The following is a 22,810-nucleotide window of genomic DNA, read 5'->3' on the forward strand; positions in this document are numbered from 1 at the left end:
TTAGCATAAATACAACCTAATGTACCCAAGCCATGACAGAGGGAGAGTCATCCAGGGAAAAGGATCACTCATCACTCACTTTTGCTGCTCTCTTAGATGGTAGGTCCATGATGTAATCATAAACGGTAATTAAAGAAGCCGTATGCACTGTCAGCAAAACATATTTAAAATGTCTGTTCAATGTTGCTGCCTACAGCAAACAGAATTTCAAGAAAGTGTAAATATTGCCCTTCTAATTACAAAGTAATAAATTACCTAAGTGGAATCTTGTATTTTCTTCAAAATGAGAAAGTGTTTTCTCCACCCCCACGTTATCTAGTAATGACTTGCCCAGGTATGTAGGACAAAATGTTTTTTAAAAATAATCATCTTTTTTACATGTCTCTAGATTTCCATTATTCACCTCTATGTGCATCCTCATATTCATTCTATTTAAAAATACTCCTTTCCTACAGACTCACAGACATAGAAACAAACATATATTCACTGAAGGGGAAAGGGGAGAGAGAGAAATTAGGAGTTTGAGATTAGCAGATACAAACTACTATATATAAGATAGATAAACAAGGTCGCACTGTATAGCACTGGGAATGACATTCAACATCTTGTAATAAAGTATAATGGAAAAGAATCTGAAAAAGAATACATATACATATATACACACACATACACATATATATACACACACACACATATATATATAAAATCTGAATCAATTTGCTGTAAACCAGAAATTAATACAATATTGTAAATCAACTATACTTCGATAAAAACATTTTTTTAAAAATACTTCTTCCCTGAGTTCCTTTCTTCCAGGCTTTTACCAATGTAACCCAGGTACTTGACACTGAATATATTATGTTTCCGTTCGCAGCATAAACTACTATTAGGAAAACACCTGCTCCCTATATAACATATTATAGAAATACTTTGAGCACACCTACCACCTCTTCCAGGGGCTGTGGTGGGCTAGGTAAATGGACAATTTACTGCTAAATCTAATAAAAGGTAGAATTACATATAAAGAGAAGGAACACTCAACCACTCTCCTAATCACCACACTCACATAACTGAGGTCTCTTGTGACCTCTTTCCAAATGACCTTTAATGAGGGAGCACACATTAACATTCTGTCCATGATTTCAGTCCTGGAGCAAATGAAGTTCTTTTAAAAGGAGGTAGAATATTAATTAGCACCCTAAATGTCATTCATTTTGCCAGTCTTTAACACTCAATCTGGAAGTACTGCAGAGCTTGATAGGCACCCACTTACAACCTTCACTGCAGGAGCTCACTGCTCAGATAAGGGCTCCATCTGGAACCAGCATTTCTCTTGGCACAGATGTGTCCTGATTTCTAATGCAAACTCTCCCTGAGGCTTTAATTTTCACTTCATTCCGTTTGCCTGTTTTGCTATGGCAGTTTTTCACACATTTTAGCTCTAAGGGAGCCAGTATTAAATGACGTATTCTTATAAAAAATAGATTTGCCTAGAGGATATTTCAGTCAGATAAAGTGAGTGTAAATTAGGTTTAGTTTTCAATCTCAATTTCAATCTCTGGATTTTAAAGGTCATTTATATTGTGTGTATGTGTTGGGGTGATATGGTGGTGACATTTCCTCTTTTCTTTATAGAACCATTCATGTATTAAAAATAAAAAGTGCATAAAACTTGGGAAAATAATGGTATCTGATCCTTATAAAAGTATAATTGATGTATTGTCTCTTAATGTTTGTTCCACAGGACATGTCATAATTTATCAGACATAAATGATCATGTTTTAGTTTTTTGAAGTTCTTCCGTAATGGGCGGTCTTATCCATCATTCAAACATAATTTTAAAAAGCATGCTTTTATTTCTTAATTGTAGCTAATTTGTAATAAAAGTTGATCATGTTGACTCACTGGCTGTATGCTTTATTTTAGAGTGAGAATTTGCATGCATAATACCACTAACAGGTTTTAAAAGGCTATCATCCAAACAGTAGTACATGAACGCATACAATATTTTTCCCCCCAGGAACTCAAGAAACAAAGGTAAATAAAATCGAATCATTTCTCTTCCATTCTCTTTTTTTAAACATTTTGTCTTGAGTTAACTGTAGATTCACACACAGTTATTAGAAATAATACAGAGAGATACTGTTCACCAAGTTTCCCAAAATGTAACATCTTACATAACTATAGTATAAAACTGCAACCATTGGAATTGCTCAGATTTTACCAGTTTTATGTACTCTTCTGTGTGTTTACACATTTAGTTATATGCAATTTTATAATATGTGCAGATTTGTTTGACCACCACAACTGTCAGAATACTGAACAATTTCATCACAAGGATCCCTCACGCTACCCATCCATAGCAACAGCCACCTCCCACTCTTCAGCCTCCTTAAGCCCTGGGAACCACTAATATAGTCTCCATTTCTAGAATTTTGTGATCTCTATAATGTTATATAAAAAAATCATATAACATGAAAATTTTTGAGATTGATCTTTTCCGCTTAGCATAATTCTATTAAATTGCTTCTGCATATTTGTCAAAAAACAGTTGGACATGTTTGTGTGGGTCTGTTTCTGGGTTCTCTATTCTGTTTCACTGATGTATGTATCTATCCCCACACTGATCTACACATTTATTGCATTTCTATTAAAATCCACACAAGGATTTTTTGTGGACATAGGCAACTTTATTCTAACCTTTACATGGAAAGGCACAGGGTCTAGAATAAAACAACTTTAAAAAGAAGGATAAAGTGGAAGGAATCACTCTACTTGTTGCTTAGGCTTTCTATACAGCTACATTCACAAAGGCAACATGATGCTGGGACAAAAATTAACTTAAAATGGATCAGAGACCTAATGTCAAACTTCAACAATAAAAAAGACAAAAATAAGAGAAACTATTTGTGATCTGGGTTAGGAAAAGATAAAATTCATAAATTGGACTTGATAAAAAACTGAGAACTTCAACTCTTCAAAAGCCTGACTGAACCCTTACTGATATACAACCTAACTAGGACATACAAAGGTGAAGGCTAATAAATGATTCAGTAAGTCTTAGCTGACCTTCCACCACCCACCGCTGAAAAAATTTAGAGACGCCAAGAGTGCAGTGAACACCTGGAGAGGGTATTTTGTAGGAGAAAACTGGTGAAGGACAGATTGGGAGAAAATATTTGCAAACCACACATCTGATAAATGAATTGCATCCAGATTATATAAAAAAATCTTGCAAAATTCAATATTAAGAAAACAAACAACCCAGTGAAAGCTTGGCAAAAGATTTAAACAAACACCCACTAAAGATACACACATAGCAAATAAACACATGGAAACATGCTCACCACCATTATTATTAGGGAAATGCAAATTAAAACCATACTGATGTAAATAAAGCCAGAAGACCTTCAGCTTACTTCCTCTCAGAAGCACAACAAAATCACAACTACCTACAGAACAACTGTCCGTGAAAGAGACTGAAACCCACCAGAAGACATTTACAACTTAACACACAAAGCAGGAACCACAATGAGCCCGGTAGGAGGGGTGGACTTGTGATATAAGCAAGCCCCATATCCCAGGTGCGCGACCCACAAACTGGAGAATAACTACACTGCCGAGGTTCTCCCGCAGGAGTGAGTTCTGAGCCCTGCGTCGGGCTTCCCAGTCTGGGGGTCCTGCACCAGGAAGACAAGCCCCCAGAACATTTGGTTTTGAAGGCCAGCAGGGCTTAATTTCAGGAGCCCCACAGGACTGGAGGAAATAGAGACTTCACTCCTAAATGCGCATACAAAACCTCACTTGCACCGAGACCCAGGGCAAAAGCGTTAATTTGACAGAAGCATGAGCCAGACCTACCTGCTCATTTTGGAGGGTCTTCTGGAGAGGTGAGGGGTGGCTGCGGCTCACCCCGGGGACAAACACGCCAGCGGCAGCCATACTCGCAAGCTCATTCCACAGCTTGGAAGCGGTTCTGGCGGGCAACAAGGTGAGACCCGCCTTCCAGCTCATTAGTGCCAACACCTGGCGCCACCCAACTGCCTATGAGCGCCAGTGCCGGGACACCTCAGGCCAGACAACTGATTGGGTGGAGACGCAGCCCCACCCACCAGCCGACTACTTCCTGAGCCCACAGCAGCCTCTAAACAGGCTTCAGTACAAGGCCCTGCACGCCAGAGGGCCAAGACCCAGCGCCCCCCCCCCCCCCAGTGGGCAGGCACTGGCCCTGCCCTCCAGGAAGCCTGCACAAGCCTCTAGACCAGCCTCACCCACCAGGGGGCAGACAGCAGACCCACAAAAGCCACAGTCCTGCAGCCTCTGGAGCCAGCCCACCCACAATAGGCCAGATCCTACCCTTGGACCGGCTGGGCCCTGGCCCTGCCCACTAGTAGGCCAATGTGAGCTTCCTTACATCCCAGACCCCATATGTTATGGAGGTTCTCCCATAGGAGTGGGAGTTCTGAGCCACTTGTCAGGCTTCCCAGTCTGGGGGTCCTGCATCAGGAAGACAACCCCCCAGAGCAACCGTGTCAGGACGTATCCCCTCTCAAAGTGATCTGACACCAGTCCTGGGATCCCTGGGCCCTGCAGCTAGACTCCAGAGCATGCCAGGAGTCTGGCACTCACCCTAGGACCTGGCTTTCTGCTGCAGCCGGTGGGCAGGCAACAGCCCTGGAGTCTTCAGGACCCCGGCTCCACCCACCAGGGAGCCAGCACGCGTTGCAAGGGTCCTAGGCTTCTGCAGCTGACTGCCTTGTGACCAGGCCCGGCTAATCGACAGCCACAGTACCCACACAAGGCAGGGCCTTAGGGGCCAACCAAGCCTACCAGACCACCCACCTAGCCTGCCGCAGCAGAAGGGCCCATGCAGTCCTTTTAGGGGGAACCCCTAGAGAGGCGATGAGAGAGGAGTGCACTGCCAGGATTCAGGAGACATCTCCTATAGAGGCCCCTTCTCTGAGGTCGAGAATGTAACTAATTCATATATAAAAATACCAACAGCAACTTAGACAAAAAAAGGCGGCAGAGGAACATGTTCTAGATGAAGTATAACCAAGCAGGACCCTGTGGGGCCTTCCCAGAACACACCTCTTCATACCTGTCTCTTATCTGTAGGGAACCTTTAGTCTTCCAGGCTTCTCTGAATTCCAAAGAGTACACTTAATCAGAGAAGTGAGAAAATGCAGAAAGAAAGGAAAACAGTCAAACAAGACAAAATAATAATAGTTTTGCCATTAAACAAACTCAAGGACCTTTAGTTCCTCCTCAAGGGCTACAGATAATATTCTAAGCCATCTCCAATGAGCTGTTTTGCAGAGACTGGAACCCCCACCAGGTGGAAGAAGTTAACCGTGTGTCACCCACACGCCCTTAGACCCCAGACCAGCTGGAACCAGAAGGTTGATGATGCTGACTCCCAATTACCTCACCACCAACCAATCAGAAAATGCCTACGAGCTGATCACGCATCCCACAACCCCGCTTCCTCATCCTATCTTTAGAAACCTTTCCCTGAAAGCCTTCAGGGAGCTCTAGCCTTTTAAGCAGTAGCTTCCCTGGACTCTGCCTGGTGCTCTGCAATAAACGCTGTGCTTTCCTTCACCGCACACTGGTGTCAGTAGATTCAGTTTACTGCAATGCCCTGGCAAGCAGACCCAAGTTTGGTTCAGTAACAGAAGGAACAAGATAAAACCCCAGAAGAAGAAGAACCAAGTGACGTGGAGATAGGCAAATCCATCTGAGACAGAGTTCAGAGCAATGATCGTAAAGGTGATGAAAGAACTCAGGAGAATGGATGCACAGAGAGAGGTTTTTAACAAAGAGTTAGAAAATATAAAGAACAACCAGAGATGAAAAATACAATATTTGAGTCATTATATGTGGATGACATGATACTATATATAGAAAACCCTGAAGTCCCCACACAAAAACTACTAGAGCTGACAAAAGAATTCAGCAAGGTAGCAGCTTACAAGATTAACGTACAGAAATCAGCTGCATTTCTTTACACTAACAATGCAGTATTAGAAAAGGAAAGTAAAGAAACAATCCCTTTTAGAATTGCATCCAAAAAACTAAAATACTTAGGAATAAATCTGACCAAGGAAGTGAAAAACTTATACGTGGAGAACTACAAAACATTGACTAAGGAAGTTAAAAATGACTTAAAGAAATGGAAAGCTATCCCATGTTCTTCTACTGGAAGAATTAATATTGTTAAAATGGCCATACTGCCCAAGGCAGTCTACAGATTTAATGTGATTCCTATCAAATTACCCAGGCAATTTTTCACAGAACTACAACAAATAATCCTAAACTTTATATGGAATCACAAAAGACCCAGAATTACCAAAGCAATACTGAAGAAAAAGAATGAAGCTGGAGGAATAACCCTCCCAGACTTCAGACAATACTACAGAGCTACAGTAATCAAAACAGAATGGTATTGGTACAAAAACAGACATACGAATCAATGGAACAGAATAGAGAGCCACAAAATGAAACCACAAACTTTTGGTCAATTAATCTTTGACAAAGGAGGCAAGAACATACAATAGAGTAAAGACAGTCTCTTCAGCAAATGGTGTTGGGATAACTGGACAGCTGCATGTGAATCAAAAAAGTTAGAACACTCCCTCACATCATATACAAAAATAAACTCAAAAGGGCTTAAAGATTGAACATAAGAAAAGACACATTACACCTCTTAGAAGAAAACATAGGCAACACATTATCTGACATAAATCTTAGCAATCTTCTCCTAAGGCAGTCTACCCAGGCAATAGAAATAAAAGTAAAAATAAACAAATAGGACCTAATTAAACTTACAAGATTTTGCACAGCAAAGGAAACCATAAGCAAAATAAAAAGACAACCTATGGAATGGGAGAAAATATTTGCAAAAGATGAGACTGACAATATATAAATAGCTCATTCAACTTATGGGCAGAAAACAACAAGCAATTCTCCAATGAAGACATACAAATGGCCAATAGGCACATGAAAAAAAGCTCAATATCATTAATTATCAGAAAAATGCAAATGAAAACTACAATAAGGTATAACCTCACACGAGTCAGAATGGCCATCATCCAAAAGTCCACAAACAATAAATGCTGGAGAGGGTGTGGAGGAAAGGGAACCCTCCTACACTGCTGGTGGTAATGTAGTTTGATGTAGCTACTATGGAAAACAGTATGGAGATTCCCCAAAAGACTAAAAATAGACTTATCATGTGACCCAGCAATCCCACTCCTAGGCATATATCCAAAGGGAACCTTAATTTGAAAAGATACATGCACCCCAGTGTTCATAGCAGCATTATTCACAATAGCCAAGACATGGAAACAACTTAAATATCCATCAACAAATGACTGGATAAAGAAGATGTGGTATATTTATACAACAGAACACTACTCAGCCATAAGAAAGGATAAAATAATGCCATTTGCAACAACATGGATGGACCTGGAGATTGTCATTCTAAGTGAAGTAAGCCAGAAAGAGAAAGAACGATACCATATGATATCACTTATATGTGGAATCTAAAAAAAAAGGACAAATGAATTTATCTATAAAACAGAAACAGACTCACAGACATAGAAAACAACTTATGGCTACTGGGGTTGGGAAGGGAGTGGAAACGGATAAATTGGGGGTTCGAGATTTGCAGATATTGACTACTATATATAAAGTAGGTAAACAGCAAGTTCATACTGTATAGCACAGGAAACTATATTCAGTATCTTATAATAACTTATGGTGAAAAGAATATGAAAACAAATATATGTATGTTCATGTATGACTGAAGCATTATGCTGTACACCAGAAATTGATACAACATTGTAAACTATGCTTCAGTAAAAAAATATACATATGAAAAAAAAAGAAAATGATTAGAAAATAATAAGACTTCTTTCAAATTTTACCCAGGGGCAATGGGGAAATTAGCCTCAGATAATAAAATTAAAGGGTCAGCAGAATATAAATATAGTTGCTTTTATGGTGCATCTCACAAGCCATGCTTGTTCAATGGAGCCGTTATATTTGAACGAAATTGTCTTCATCCCACGTGCTTTGGAGAATCCAGCACCCTCTTGTCTCCCCCACCACAGTACCTCCAGGAATCCTTGGGATCTATAAGAAGCATTCCTGTTTCTATCTCTTCATTGATTGCTGCTCTTTTCTCTCTGCCCTACACTAACCCAAACATTAGAACATTTCCCTTGATAACTAAAAAATATCTCCCACAGAGATAGTCATATTTAATAGACTTGCTGATAGTATGGAACTATAGGTAGGGAATAGTACAAAAATTAGTTTAAAATGAAATATTAGGCATGATACATTTTCGAAGGTCCTTGGCCATATCCATCCCATGGAACTGTATTCTGGTTAGTTTCCAACTCTCCAGTTGCCCACGCCACCACCCCATCCTCAGCTATGTTGCTGACCTTCACAGTCTTAGGAGACCCTCTCTGTATGTTTCCCAACTCTTCCAGTTGTTAGCTGTGGAGCCTGGGTCAGATGACTTAACGTTTTCCTATTTTTCTTTCCTTATATATTAAGTCAAGATATAATTAGTAGCCATCTCCTACTGGGAAGATTAAATGGGTTGACACACATAAAGCAATTAACATAGTATCCAGCACAGAGATGAAGTGAAAATACTCAATAGTAATTAAGCACTTAAAGTAATAAAGAATTTAAGAATAATAAAGTACTTAACTGTATCTTTGGTTATTCTATTCAACATCATTATACCCTAGAGGATAAGACTGCATCCATTTTCATACAAAGAGAACTTCCCTAAGTATTTTTCTAAATGAAACAGTTCTTACCTCAATAGAATGTGTTACCTCCTTGAAAATAATATTATCATTCTCCCCAGGATATTTATGTAAAAATATAAAGTAAAAATATTGGTAGAAGATAGACTGAAATATTAGATTGTGCATTTCCAGATATACAGAGGTGAATGAATATTCAGTTCTCTGTGCATATTGTATTTTATAGCTGAAAACTGAATTACCGTCTTTAAAATCAGAGATCCTACTCAATTTCATGACTTCATAATTTCAAGGATATAGGCAATTAAGATACTTAATCAAAGGAGGTCTGGGACATCGAAGATGGCTTTAGGACGCCTCTTCCTGCATTAGATGCTTACTCTGGCTCAGAATAATAGATGAGGTCTCCAAGTTAGATGGATATTACCCATCACAGCAGAGTGTTCAGTCCATGAACGCATCACAGCAGAGTGTTTGGTCTCCATTTTACACCCCAGCTTACATGATATTTCCTAGGGAGTTATACCTCATAAATCCATAGATTCAGTATTTATTTACTATGAGCAAGACTTACACAGGAATATCCTATTAAAACCTTTAAATAGATAAGGCTCATTCTCTTAGAAAATACCATTACTCTACCTGGAGGTCCAATTATGATGTCCACAAGAACACTAGTCTGAGTCATCAGCCTTTTTTTCTTTCTCTGGGGGCATCTCCCGATGTTTGGGAAGGAGCGGCTTACTGGCCAGCTGCTTTAACATCTTCAATCAATTCACTCTCTGACCTCAGCTAATATTTCTTTACCACAAAATTCTGAAGTTAGTATTATTTATCTTACCACACTCTTTAATTTTTTAAGCAAAGAATAATGTTCCTAATACCTTGATGACCACCAAGATTCGAACTGCCCGGTGAAGTGTAGGAATAAAGCATGACCATGGTGACTATAGCTTTTTCAAGAACTTTTGATATCCTTTTGCCATCTCAATTACTGTTACGGTCAATTGTGCAGTTATTTGAAACTTACACGATTTGATGGAGACAGTTAATTGAATGTGCAATGTTTCTAAAGTCAAATTCACGTCCTCCTCTAGATAATCCATTTTCACAGGTTTTGTATCAGTTAGAGGCTTCAGCTCAGCTTCTTAAAACATTTCTCTATCTCAAGGAGCATCATTTGCATTGTCTGATTTTCATTTAATTATTTCAATCAAATTACAAACCCTCTATTACACCATTTAGCTGTGACAGAGATTTATGTATTGTTTGGCACACAATACATTAGTAAAACTTACAGTATCACTCCAGGCAATGTGTCTTTTCTTTTGCTTACAATACAGATTAATGGGAACCCAATCTTCTTTCTCCAGAGAAAAGTTCAAGGATTCTTTCCCAATACTGGCCATTAATCAGCACCAGATCTGAAGAGGTGGTGCTGGCAAGGTTCCTCTTACCCTCTCTGATGCTTCCAAAATCTTTTTGATCCATCAGAGTGCTGGAATCTCTCCTCAACCTGGACTTTTACAAATGTTGTCTCTTCTGTGGGTGTTTTCCCAATTCAGCACTCTGCAGGTGTTCCAGACTGTGGCTATGAGGGGTTGGGACCATTTCATGGGCTCCTGTTGGTTTCACAGCCCCCGTGAGGTCTGTCTGCCTAGTAACCAATGCACAGGTGGGTGAGACTCCTCCTGGGTCCCTTGGCCTCAGTGCCGGATCCCCCAGCTCCTTCAGAGGCACTTTTGCCATTGAATGACTGCTGATTTTAGTTGTTAGAAGGTGGTAGAAAAACGAAGGACATCTATATTTCCATGATGTTGGTATCTGAGGATGATATATTTGAAAATGCTCTGAAAATTTAAATATTAGGCATTTTTACTGTATGTCTCATAGTTACTGCCAACGCTTCACCCCTAATTTGAGCATGTGTGTTTACAGCATTTCTGTTCTTGCTCTTTTCTGTCTCTCTCCTCTTCAATTATTTTAGCAATCTAAGTTGTCATAACTGCTTACTAGTCACTAAATAACTGGATTACTAACTACTAAATAACTGTAATACCTTTTAATGGTAATCATCAGAGTTTAGTCCAACATAGGTAGAAGTAAATACCACCATCTTCCTGTCCTTAAGTCCTTGTATAAATACCTAGAAATAAAACATGAAGAACACAGTAAAATTAATATTAACAATAATGATAGAGGCAACAGGGAAAGCCCAAAGAGAGAAGGATGCCAAACATGGAGGCTGCTGGCCGTAGCTGACTGTGGTGTGTCTAGCAGTCCAGTAGCCAATGCTTGGTGACACTTTATTGCCAGCTTCATCCCTTCAATGGGTGTTTGATCCAAGGGTAAAGAACATAGACTCTTCTTTCAGATTCTTCATGTGATATGTGTGAAACAGTGTATCTAAACCTAGCAGATTAGAGACTTTCTGAATTCTTTCCTAATTGAAATTTGGAAGACAGAACTATTTTGGGTAAAATAATACCTTTACTGCTCAGTATTTAACTTATGATTGCAAATTTATAAGAAGAACTTAAGCTATGTCATCTGGTTTTATGCTCTATAGTTGAATTCAGACAATAATACGAAGACATTTTTTTCCAGATTGTAAAAAAATCTGGAAACAGGAAAAAAGTTGAGAAATATAAATAAGCAAAAAAACTATGATGATGTTCAACTCTTTCTTCTCCCAGAGTAATCCATGGTTAGTGTTTTCGCAAACACAATTCCAGGAAGAAAGAATTGTAAATAACCTCATCCCTTGACTTCTCTTGCTGAAGACATACGCTCCTTTCCTACAGAAAGAACAAGAGTCTGAGGAAGTTGGGGTAATTTGGGGCCCTAAATGGCGCTCACAAAGTTTAGCCTGTTATGTCTGTTTTCTCTCCAGAATCAAAGATGAAGAAATGGTAGAGGAGGCTCGTACCAAGCATTTTATTCATCGCAGTTTTTCCATGTAGAAATAAAGAGTATAAGACAAATTAGTGCTAAAATGGCTTATGTTTACAATTTATTTACTTAACATGTAAAATACTAACTTGTAAAGTTCAGACTTTCTGTTATTGAAAAGACATCACACATTTTCAATGAAATATTCCAAGACTATTGAATCATCCATAGATGGTAGAGTGTAAATTTGCCTTCCTGAAACTGGTATACCCAGTTTTCTTATTTCTTATACTGTTTCATCTAAGAGTGAATATGATTCACAGAGTACACTTAAAATAATTCTGGTCTTAAAGGTATTCAATCGGGTAGATTTCATTTAAAGCTTCTTAATTAACTTACAGAACTTTTAAGTGCCCGGTAAGAAAGATGCTAGATGCATGAACACCAAAGAGCAGTTGTCTCTGATGTATGACATTGAGATAAGGGGGTCTCCCCCTAGGATCAGTCGGGACCTGGCTTTTCTCTGCCTCACGACAGTAATACTACAGGGGATGATGTAGTTCCTAAATTCATATTATTATAAGTCAACCTAATGGCTATTATCTCATGTACGAAAATTTTACAACTGCTCATCAGCAGGAATTAATGGTTAGAATATGACAGATTCTTTGCTTACCTCTCTGTATTGCATTTTGCATGCTGTCTTGCCAAATATAGTTATCAAGCCAATAGTAGGGATAGTGAAATCCAGGCTGGCCCCAAGACAAAATATGATTTTAGTTTATCAAAAATCTATTGGAAGAAGAGGAAAGGAGGCACTTCTGTCTCAAATAACGTGGAGTTTAAGTTAATACACAGGAAGGTTTTGAATCCTGTTCATTCTCAAATTTCCTAACACTTTTATCTCAACAGACACCATGGATGGATATCTGCTTTGGAAATATGGGGTTGCTTTCAGCCAGGATATAAGAAAAAAAATGTCTTATGTCTTATAATATATTCTACCCATATGTTTGTCAGCTCTAATTGAATCCATGGACAGATGTCTTTTATTAGTAACTCTTAGCTACCTACATTTTTCCTCATGCCTTTCTCATTTGTATTTATAGTGTTTCCTTGCCTTAGGTATAAATATCTTCACAAATTTGTATGAATGCTTTTCTTTGAAGACTTTTATTGAAATGATTTTTATCAAGCTGATAGGTATTCTCAATATCAGTTTCTGGACCCCAAGGATATTCTCAACTTGACTTTGTGTAACAGCCTGCTTCTGATTCTACACGAATTCCTGTTTTCTTCCTCTTCTCCAAGCTTTCACCCCATCCCACACTCACTTTGCTTTTCATTTTTTGTATTTATTTGGACTTAGGAATACGAAACACAGAAAAGCAAAAGTGAATTTTAAAAATTTGAGGAAAGGGAAAAAATTAAATGGCAAAATAATGGGAGCTGTTGGGAAGAAAAATGATCCCCTTTAACTGACTTATTTCATATTCATAACTTAATCTTGTTTATTCTTCCCTGTACCTAAAATACAAAGAGAAAACTATCCAAAGTTCAGTAGCAGAAGTGAATGTACATATCTTAATCCTTATGCAGTATTGACAAAAGATCAACATGCTCCCCTAATACAATATAAATGTGTACTTGGTAAAAGACTGGAAAATGCAAAGTGATAATGAGGTCACTATATGACCTTGCAAATTGGGATCTGACTATCTACTTGCTGAGACTCATTTCAATCTATCCTCAACAATTCACAGTCCATGAAACTACTCCAAAAAAGTGAATATGAGAGTTCAATTGCATAAGTCCACTGTTAAATTCATTTTCATTTCAGGGCACGTATAACCTGTCAACTTTACAAGACATGCAGAAAAGAGTTAACAAGCAGACTTGAGACTGCTGCCTTTAAAAAGGCCTGCTTTTGCTATTGGCCCTGAGTTGGAGTTTGGGAACTTAAATTCCAGACAGTTCCCTATACCGATATAAAGTTTCCTTAAATGATGCATGGCTCACTAGGTATAAGTTGTTCATGCAAACAACATAGTTCATCCTGCACACCAACTTTCCATCCAGGAGTCTGGAATGTTGACATATCTCGAAAGAAGTTGCCCACATGACCACGATTTAATTAAAAATCTGGGGAATTGAGTTTCTAAGGAGCTTCCCTGGTAGACAGCACTTCCCACGTGTTGTCAAACTCATTGCTGGAGGAACTAAGCGTATCCTGTGTGACTCCCCTGAGAGGCAGCTCCGGGAAGCGTGTCCCTGCTGTCCTACAGATTTTACCCTGTGTGCCTTTTTATTTCTGATTTTGCTTTGTATCCCTTCACTGTCATAAATATTAGCTGTGAAGGCACCATACTCTGAGTCCTTCTAGTAAATCTCCAAACCTGGGAGTGTTCATGGGGACTTCTGACACACAACAGTTGATTGAAATGTCTTTATTTAAGATTTATAGATTCCAAATAAGTATTTATTGAATATATACTATGTGAATGGAATTATGCTAAATGAAACCAAGGTAAGTAACCTAGACCTAGTTTAAGAAATTCTATTTTGTGACTCTGTCAACATACAGAAGAGAATATTCAATTTACTGAGTCAAAGAGAATAAGGAAAATCCAAGAAGCTTATTTCAATGAGAGTTTTGAAGTTGCAAACACTTCATTCAAATATTAGGAAAGCTCAAGGCATCTTATTTAGCATGAAAAGAACAAGTAGGTTTTGACAGATTATGATATCTGGAGGCAAGAGGAAGAGGAGTTTTGGAAGGTTTCCCTTGAAACTTGCAAGCAGATGGAAGGTATGATAAAGAGGGAGATAATACAGGGTATATCAAGGAAATAAAATATAATAATAAGTGTTCCTCATGGCACAAAGTGGGATTTTCAAATGCTCTTGGTTAAAAGCCTAATAATTTGAATGCCTTATTTATAACTCAGTTCCACGCAAAACTTACGGATTATTATAAAAGACCCTTCAAAATTCCATAGCATTGTAAAAGTATCTCTCTTAAATGCTTTTAAACTTATGTTCCCCTGCTTTTTAATCATGCTTTTTCTTTTCTGCCTCTTCTTTGTTCAGGTCCATCATGAATGAGAAATGGGACTCAAACTCTTCAGAAACCTGGCACCACATCTGGAGTGTCAATGCCACAAAGCATGATCTGTACGCAGACGGCAACATCACCTACGTGAGCTACTATCTCCACCAGCCTCAAGTGGCTGCAGTCTTCATTATTTCCTACTTTCTAATCTTCTTCCTGTGCATGGCGGGAAACACAGTGGTTTGCTTTATTGTAATGAGGAACAAACATATGCACACTGTCACTAATCTCTTCATCTTGAACCTGGCCGTAAGTGATCTACTAGTTGGCATATTCTGTATGCCTACCACGCTGCTGGACAATATCATAGCAGGTATGTTGATCTGTGTGCAGCTCAAAGATGACATGAGAAAATGATTGTCCCATATTCCCGTAGCCAGGACAGGATCATTTATTCATTCACAAATATCCACGGAGTTCTGAGAACAGCTCCGAGTAGTTATCCTGAAGGTGTCTACGTTTTAAAGGAGGCTAACAACAAAAACAAATAGCTATGTAAGTCATCAGAGAATAATAAGAATTGTGGAGAAAAATAAAGCAAATAACAGAGGTGAAGTGTGAAGCTATTATTTTTATAGAGTGTTTACTGAAGGTCATCAGCGAATGAGATTTAACACTTCTTACTAAAGACTTTGAACTTGCTTAACGGTTCAGGGCATGTATAATATGGTAGAAATATTACTGAGAATATTACGGCCTGTTGGGTGAGGGTTTAGCTCAGAATATTACGGCCTGTTGGGTGAGGGTTTAGCTCAGTGCTAAGCATACACAAGAGCCTGGATTCAATCCCGAGTACTTCCATTAAAAATATATTATCAACTATAAAGTTCAAAGAACTGGTAAGTGGTTTCCAGTGGCTTACCGGTGTTTTCAATTAATGAAATGTCTTCAGTCTAACGGGAATAGGTGTTTAGTCCCTCTCGTGGTTAGCTGGGGAGATTGCCAACAGTTTTCGACAGAAGATGGAGTAGCGATATCGATGATTTCTCACAAAGGTGGCTTCCTTGTGTAGTGGTAATTCACATGTGCAACATAAGTAATGGTGAGGGTGCTACCCTGGAGTGCTTCTGGGCCTGGATTACTACTTGTTTTGCACCACATCACATACTCTGGGAGTGAGGAAGAGTGTAGTTCCCAGTACAGTTTTGGTGTATAGTGCTTGCTTAGTAAATATTTGCTGTATTAACTAATGAACAGCTCTCAAGACATTCATATTCCAACTTTGTATAGGAAAAAAATGAAACCGGAGCAGCATGTTGAAGATACTTAGATCAGCTTGAACCATATGACAGTTCTCATCCTCTCATGGCATTCAACATCAGTTTACTGGAGAATAAGTGGTTTCCTTCTAGAATTTGCTTCTGTTTCTTTCCTTTCACTGAAGTGAGAACCAGGGAGTTTAGATTGCCTATTCTGTCATCGTGTACTAAATAGATCCTGGGTTTTTGTGTTTTGTGATGATAGCAGTTTTTCTCATAAAATGATTTTTTGTTTTCCTAGTGTTTGCTTAGGGTTTTTTTTTTTTTTTTGAGTATAGCTATCAGTAATGTATCCTCAGAATTATCTTCCAGGAGTGTTAAATTTCTTGTCAATACCTTTGAACATATCAAAAACACACCAAAAAAGGGTAAATAGCATCTTTTTTTCCTGGACATACCCTTCCAGGGGCTCTCTATCCTCTTGTTCCTATCCAGAGACACTGCTTTCTGGGTATGGAGTTCAGCTATCACTCTGGGAGCTTTCTTCACTGAGCCTCTAATAATTGTCTTACTCTCTGTTTATGCTCAATCCTCTGTGTTCTGGACACCATCTCTTTTTTTTATTGGTTTATTCATCTACTAGCTTCCTGAAAAAGGATGCATTGAGATAAAAATGTTTGAGATATTGTATCTGAAAATATCTTTATTCTGCCCTCACACTTCATTATAGTTAGCTGTGTAAAGTATTCTAGGCTGAACATTTTTCCCCCTCAAAATATTTGAAGAGATTGCTCTGTTGCTGCTGCTGGGAAACCTGGTGTCACTGCTGGAAAATCTGATGCGGCCTGACCCTTGCTTCTTTTACATCTGACTGGTACTTTGCTCTTCTTCCTGAGGGCTTTCAGAGCTTCTCTTTACCCCTAGTGTTCTGAATTTTAGGCCGTTATGCCCTGATGTAAGTCTTTCTATTTTCCATTTATTGTGCTGGACATAAACTAGGTCCTTTCAGTGAAAAAAAAGAAAAGAATGTCCTTTAATCCTGGGGAACTTTCTCCTAGGGTTCCTTTTCATTTTCCTTTCTTCGTATTAATCAGATATTGGAGCTGCTGGGTTGCTCTCTGTTGAAAATATTTTTTCTTCCATTTTCTGTTTCTCATTATTCTACTTTCAAAGATCTCAACTTTCTCTTCCAAACTTTATGTTGACATAAAGTCAGCAGCCATTTCTGTTTTCCTGTTTTAGATTCTCTGAGCTATTTTTCTTTTCTTATACCACCTCCTTATACCACCATGCACATAATTTTCATGGATAAAATGTGTTATATCCCTGAGGTTATTAGTAATAATTTTTCTGTTTTTAATTTTTTTGTCTAGCTGGCTTTCTCCTGTTTTGTTCTCCCTATTTGCTTTAGTCTCCTTCTTTTATGTTTGCGATTTCCCAAACGTCAGCTACGACTTAGATGCGTGTGTTTCAGAGTTAGGCCCTGTATGGCTGCCATGAAATTCAGCCTGTCTGGGGTTTGAGGTTAAAGCCCAGCTCAGCTTCGTTAGTCTGGGTGATTCGTTGGGAAATCCACAACTGAAAAGATCTGCCAGTCAAAATTCGTCAGTATTCTTGGAAGGATCACTTTCCCCAGAAGGAAATTCTCTCATCTCCTGCCATCGGGACATGAGGCTGGCTGCTACATCCTGGAGCTCAGCTGGTCTCTGAACCAGCAATATCCTGTGACGAGTGTACATGTATTTTCACTTCATCCTTCTCATCATTGTGACGCCCACTCTGCCTGTAGGTGGTGACTCAGCGTCTAGATTCCCTGAGCTTTGACCTCCTCAGAGAGTAACCTCCTTTCTTCCACTGGCCTGGGGAAAAGCCAGAGGCATCCAATTGCATTTATACATAATTCAGCCAATTGTGTTATTTTCCCAAATTTACATTCACTAGTGTCTGGCACCTCCTTTCTAGGGATTTATGTTCTTTTTGTCCTAGTGCTATCATGTCAGTCGAGTTTGGTGAGGGTGGCTATATGCACTTTTTTGCATTTTTGTTGAACAGTAAATACTATAACAAGCAAACAAATTTTAGGACTAGGAAGACATGTTTCCTTTTCATTTCTATTCAGTGGAACCATTCAAGCACCTATTTTAAGGTGGTCTGGATAGATGACAGATTTTTTTTTAATTGTTCCTGGATTATTTAGTCTATTGGAATTTTTTTTAATTAGATAAGAATATTTTAATGACAAATTGTAAATATTTTAAAAAGATAAATTTTAAAAATTTGAGAAAAATGTACCATTCATCTTTCAGGAAACTAGAATATTTGCTAGTGGAAGAACAATAGAGTTACTTTCCTGTAATAGCAGAGGGGTATGTAGAATATCAAACTAAATTTGATTTCATTGATATCAAATATGATAATTTTACCAATTTCTTTTATAAACCTTCTAGGAACTGAAGTTCAGTTAGGAAGTAATTCAAACAGACTACTTTTGTTCATGCAAAGTGCTCTTTATTCTCAAAGAACGTCTTAGCTCAGGCTGCTATGACAGAATGCCATATACTGAGTGGCTTGAACAACAGACATTTATTTTCACAGTTCTGGAGGCGAGGAGTCCAAGAAGAAGGTGCCAGCATGGCTGGGTTCTTGGTGAGGGTCCTTTTTCTGATTTGTAGATTGCTGTGTCCTCACATGGCCTTTCCTCAGTGCATGCATATGGACAGAGTTCTCTCTCTTCCTCTTCTTATAAGGGCACTAATCCTATCATGTGGGCAACACCCTCATGGCCTCATCTAAACCTAACCATTTCCCAAAGGCCCCACCTCCAAATACCATCACACTGGGGGTTAACTCTTCAATATCGCAATTTGGAAGGGAACACAAACTCACTCCCTAACAAAGTATCTCTGAGGTAAATTGTTTCATTACGTTATATATAACTAAATATTAACTTTATTCTACATGTAACTCCTGATTCCTCTTAAGTTATAGAATACATTTGCAAATTTGAGAACCAGTGTTCTTCCTGTTTTATTCATTTAAAGGACACTATTGCATAAGGGTTAATGGTTTGGACTCTGAAATTATACTGCTAGGGTTTAAATTTGTGTGTTTGTTACCTATTTTACATCATCAGGAGAAGAATAAAGCCTTCAAAAGCCTATTGTGGGGATTAGATATGTTAACAGATGCAAAGCATTTATTGCAGAGTATACAGTGCTGTTACCAAAAGTTACTAAGTCATATAAGTTTTGACATTATTATTAGTATCCTGAAAAACAGAGCTCTGAATGTCTTAATAAAAATAATGGGATGCATTGATTGTTCCCCAGGTATCATTTTGGAAACAGTTGCATCAATCTGATTTCATGTCTTTCTCCTTATAATTTCAGGAAAATTTTATATATATATATATAAAATATATATAAAATTTTATATATATATATATAATTTCTTATATATGATCTTTTCAAAGACTAACTGTTCCATTTCCCTTTCAGGATGGCCATTTGGAAGCACAATGTGTAAGATCAGTGGCTTGGTCCAGGGAATGTCCGTTGCAGCTTCAGTCTTCACTTTAGTTGCAATAGCAGTGGACAGGTAGGTCAGCACCAAACTCTAAATCCAGAAAATTGGGTATGCATGCAACTAATCCACCTAACCAGTGAAAAATGTATAATCTACTAAATTTGGGTATATCTGCTCAATATATACCCCTTTAAGAGCAAGGCATGAAGTACTAAAGGCTCAGTGATAAGAAAATGAAACTACTCAGATTTCCATATTTTAACATTGAATGATTAGGGATGTTGCATGCTTTAGTTCAGGCTACTATAACAAGATTAGACTATTTGTTGAATGGATAAATGAAAAAATAGTATTTGAAGTTTCAATGGTTACAAAAAGAGCAAAATATCTAGAATTGCACCTATGAACTACCCATAATTTAAGGGTGAGCAAATGGGAGAATTCCCTAATTAGAAGACTAGATGAAAATTTGAAGGTTAAGAGAGAAGGTCTTACACATGCATTGAAGGAGCTATAAAGACAACAGAGCAGTCAAAGCTCAAGTTAACTAGTCATTGTATAAAGGTATTAGATAGATTAATTTGGAGTTGCTGCTGGGCCACTTAAAAGCTCTAAGTTTCCTTAACTGCGGATCTGGACAGTAATAATTTTCATAACACTTCAGTTTTATAGAGTTATCACAAAAATCAAAGAAGATTCAGTAAGTGATAGTACTTTGAAAAATATAAAATGTTATACAGTTGTCTAACAGTACAGTTGATTATCTTATAATGAACATAATGAGTATCAGTAATTACATCAAGAATCACAGTAACAAAACAGCAGTAAAATGAATCAGGCTCCCTCTACATAGCGATGTTGAAGCTTCATGCTCACCAGAGGACATAGAACACTGGGAATGTGCATAAACAGAACTCATATGGAAACTTTCAGACTCTTACAGCTGTGAAACCAACCGTGAGAACACTTAGTGGCTTCAAACAATAATGCTTTAATATTTCCCACAACTCTGTGGATTGCCTGGGTGCCTCTGTGTGGTGGGTGCTTCTGCTCTGTGTCTTGCAGCTGACATCACTCATGCTTCTTCTCACGCCACGCTTGCTAATGTTCACTTGGCCAAAGCAAGTTGCACAGCCAAGCAGACAGATCATATGTGAGGGGCCACAGAAGGGCGTGAAAGAGGGTTTAAGAATATGGGCTCTGGAGTCAAAAATACCTATGTAAAAATCATGTGTGATTAAGAGCAAGACTTTTTACTTTTTTAGAGCCTGTTTCCCCATCTTTTAAGTAGGAACGCTTAAAGAGACTACCTATGCAAACCAATGGAAAGGACCCGGGAATAGACTATTAAATGCTCATTTTGTTACAGACTAGTTACCACTAGTACTTTCATTATTAATAGTGTCAGATATACTCAACTTATTCATATTTTGAGTTGAAATTTATCTCATATATCAATTACACAAAATGGTGGTGCATGTCTCTCTAGCTAATGGTAATTTCTGTTTTTTTTTTAATTGAAGTATAGTCAGATTATAATGTTATATCAATTTCTGGTGTACAACATAATGTTTCAGTCATACATATACATGCATATATTCATTTTCATATCTCTTTTGTTATTGGTTACTACAAGATATTGAATATAGTTCCCTGTGCTGTACAGTAGAAACTTGTGGTTTATCTATTTTATATATAGTAGTTAGTATCTGCAAATCTCAAACTCCCAGTTTATTCCTTCCCACCCCCTTTCCTCCCCTGGTAACTATGTTTGTTCTGTGAGTCTATTTCTGTTTTGTAAGTAAGTTCATTTGTGTCTTTTTTCTTTTTTAGATTCCACATATAAGTGATATCATATGGTATTATTTACTTAAATAAATTTAATTCATGACTCGATAAGAAGTTATGAGGCAATCCTTGTCTGATATTTGCCTTTAATTACAGGTTCCGGTGTGTCGTTTATCCTTTTAAACCAAAGCTCAGTATCAAGACATCATTTGTCATTATTATGATCATCTGGGTCCTGGCCATCGCCATTATAGCCCCATCTGCAATAATGTTACATGTGAAAGAAGAAAAATATTACCGAGTGACACTCAACTCCCAGAATAAAACAGGCCCAGTCTACTGGTGCCGTGAAGACTGGCCAAACCAGGAAATGAGGAAGACCTACACCACTGTGCTGTTTGCCAACATCTACCTGGCTCCCATGTTCCTCATCGTCATTATGTATGGAAGGATTGGAATTGCACTCTTCAAGACGACGGTGCCTCACAGAGGCACACAGAACCAGGAGCAGTGGCACATGGTGTCCAAGAAGAAGCAGAAGGTCATTAAGATGCTCCTGACTGTGGCCCTGCTTTTCATCCTCTCCTGGCTGCCCCTGTGGACTCTGATGATGCTCTCAGACTATGCTGACCTGTCTCCAGATGAACTGAGGCTCATCAACATCTACATCTACCCCTTTGCACACTGGCTGGCCTTTTGCAACAGCAGCGTCAACCCCATCATTTATGGTTTCTTCAATGAGAATTTTCGCCGTGGTTTCCAAGATGCTTTTTGCCTTCGGCTCTGCAGAAAAAGAGCAAAGTCCAAGGAAGCCTACACCCTGAGAGCTAAAAACAACATGGTCATAACCACATCTCATCTGTCGGCTCCGGAACTCACAATTAAAAGCCCACAAGAGGAAATTGTGCTTTGTAGCAAAAGTGCTGAAAAACCCATACAGGAATTAATGACAGAAGAATTAGAAGAACTTACCAATAGCAATGAGATGTAACGAGGGCTGGTGTGATGATTTTTAACTCTGCTTTGTGTTATATAGCGAAATACTGTTGCTTCCTATGGCTTTGTACGGCAGTTATTCTAAGAATGCTAGGTGCTCTGTCTGGAAAAAAGTAAATAAAATGGTTTGTTTTTCAATATCATAGGCCTTCGGGAAAATACTTGCTGCATTTTCAATTAAATTAGGCTATGTGATATTTGAATATGTAAGTGTTACGTATTTCCAATACTTTTGCAAACTATTATTTCTTCTACATCACACAGTCTACGTGTTGTGATGAACTTATTTTGGACTTCTTCAGTAACCATTTCTTTATTATAAAATGTACATATTATAAAATATAAGAACAAGTATCATAAAAATAACACCTGTTACTTGTTGAGTTTTCAAGAAATAGAGAATGGTACAAAAATTGCATGTAATTCCACTTTAAGGAAAAAAAATAGTGAAGACACTTATTCTAAACATCTCTTAATCAGCACCCTGTACACGTGTCTTTTCCGAG

General features: G+C 38.2%; 1 protein-coding gene across 1 annotated transcript in view; it reads left to right on the forward strand.

Moving 5' to 3' along the window:
• The window catches only part of NPFFR2 (neuropeptide FF receptor 2), a 58,943-nt gene extending 36,549 nt beyond the window's left edge, over positions 1-22,394 (forward strand). Inside the window, exons 2-4 of the mRNA XM_006212518.4 lie at positions 14,775-15,109; positions 19,493-19,592; positions 21,465-22,394. Coding sequence (XP_006212580.1) covers positions 14,782-15,109; positions 19,493-19,592; positions 21,465-22,299 — 1,263 coding nt within the window. The 5' untranslated portion in view covers positions 14,775-14,781 and the 3' untranslated portion in view covers positions 22,300-22,394. The remainder of the gene's footprint in view (positions 1-14,774; positions 15,110-19,492; positions 19,593-21,464) is intronic.
• Positions 22,395-22,810: the final 416 nt, after the last annotated feature.

This window comes from Vicugna pacos, chromosome 2 (assembly GCF_048564905.1).
Source record: "Vicugna pacos chromosome 2, VicPac4, whole genome shotgun sequence".
In the NCBI taxonomy this organism is placed as follows: Eukaryota; Metazoa; Chordata; class Mammalia; order Artiodactyla; family Camelidae; genus Vicugna; species Vicugna pacos.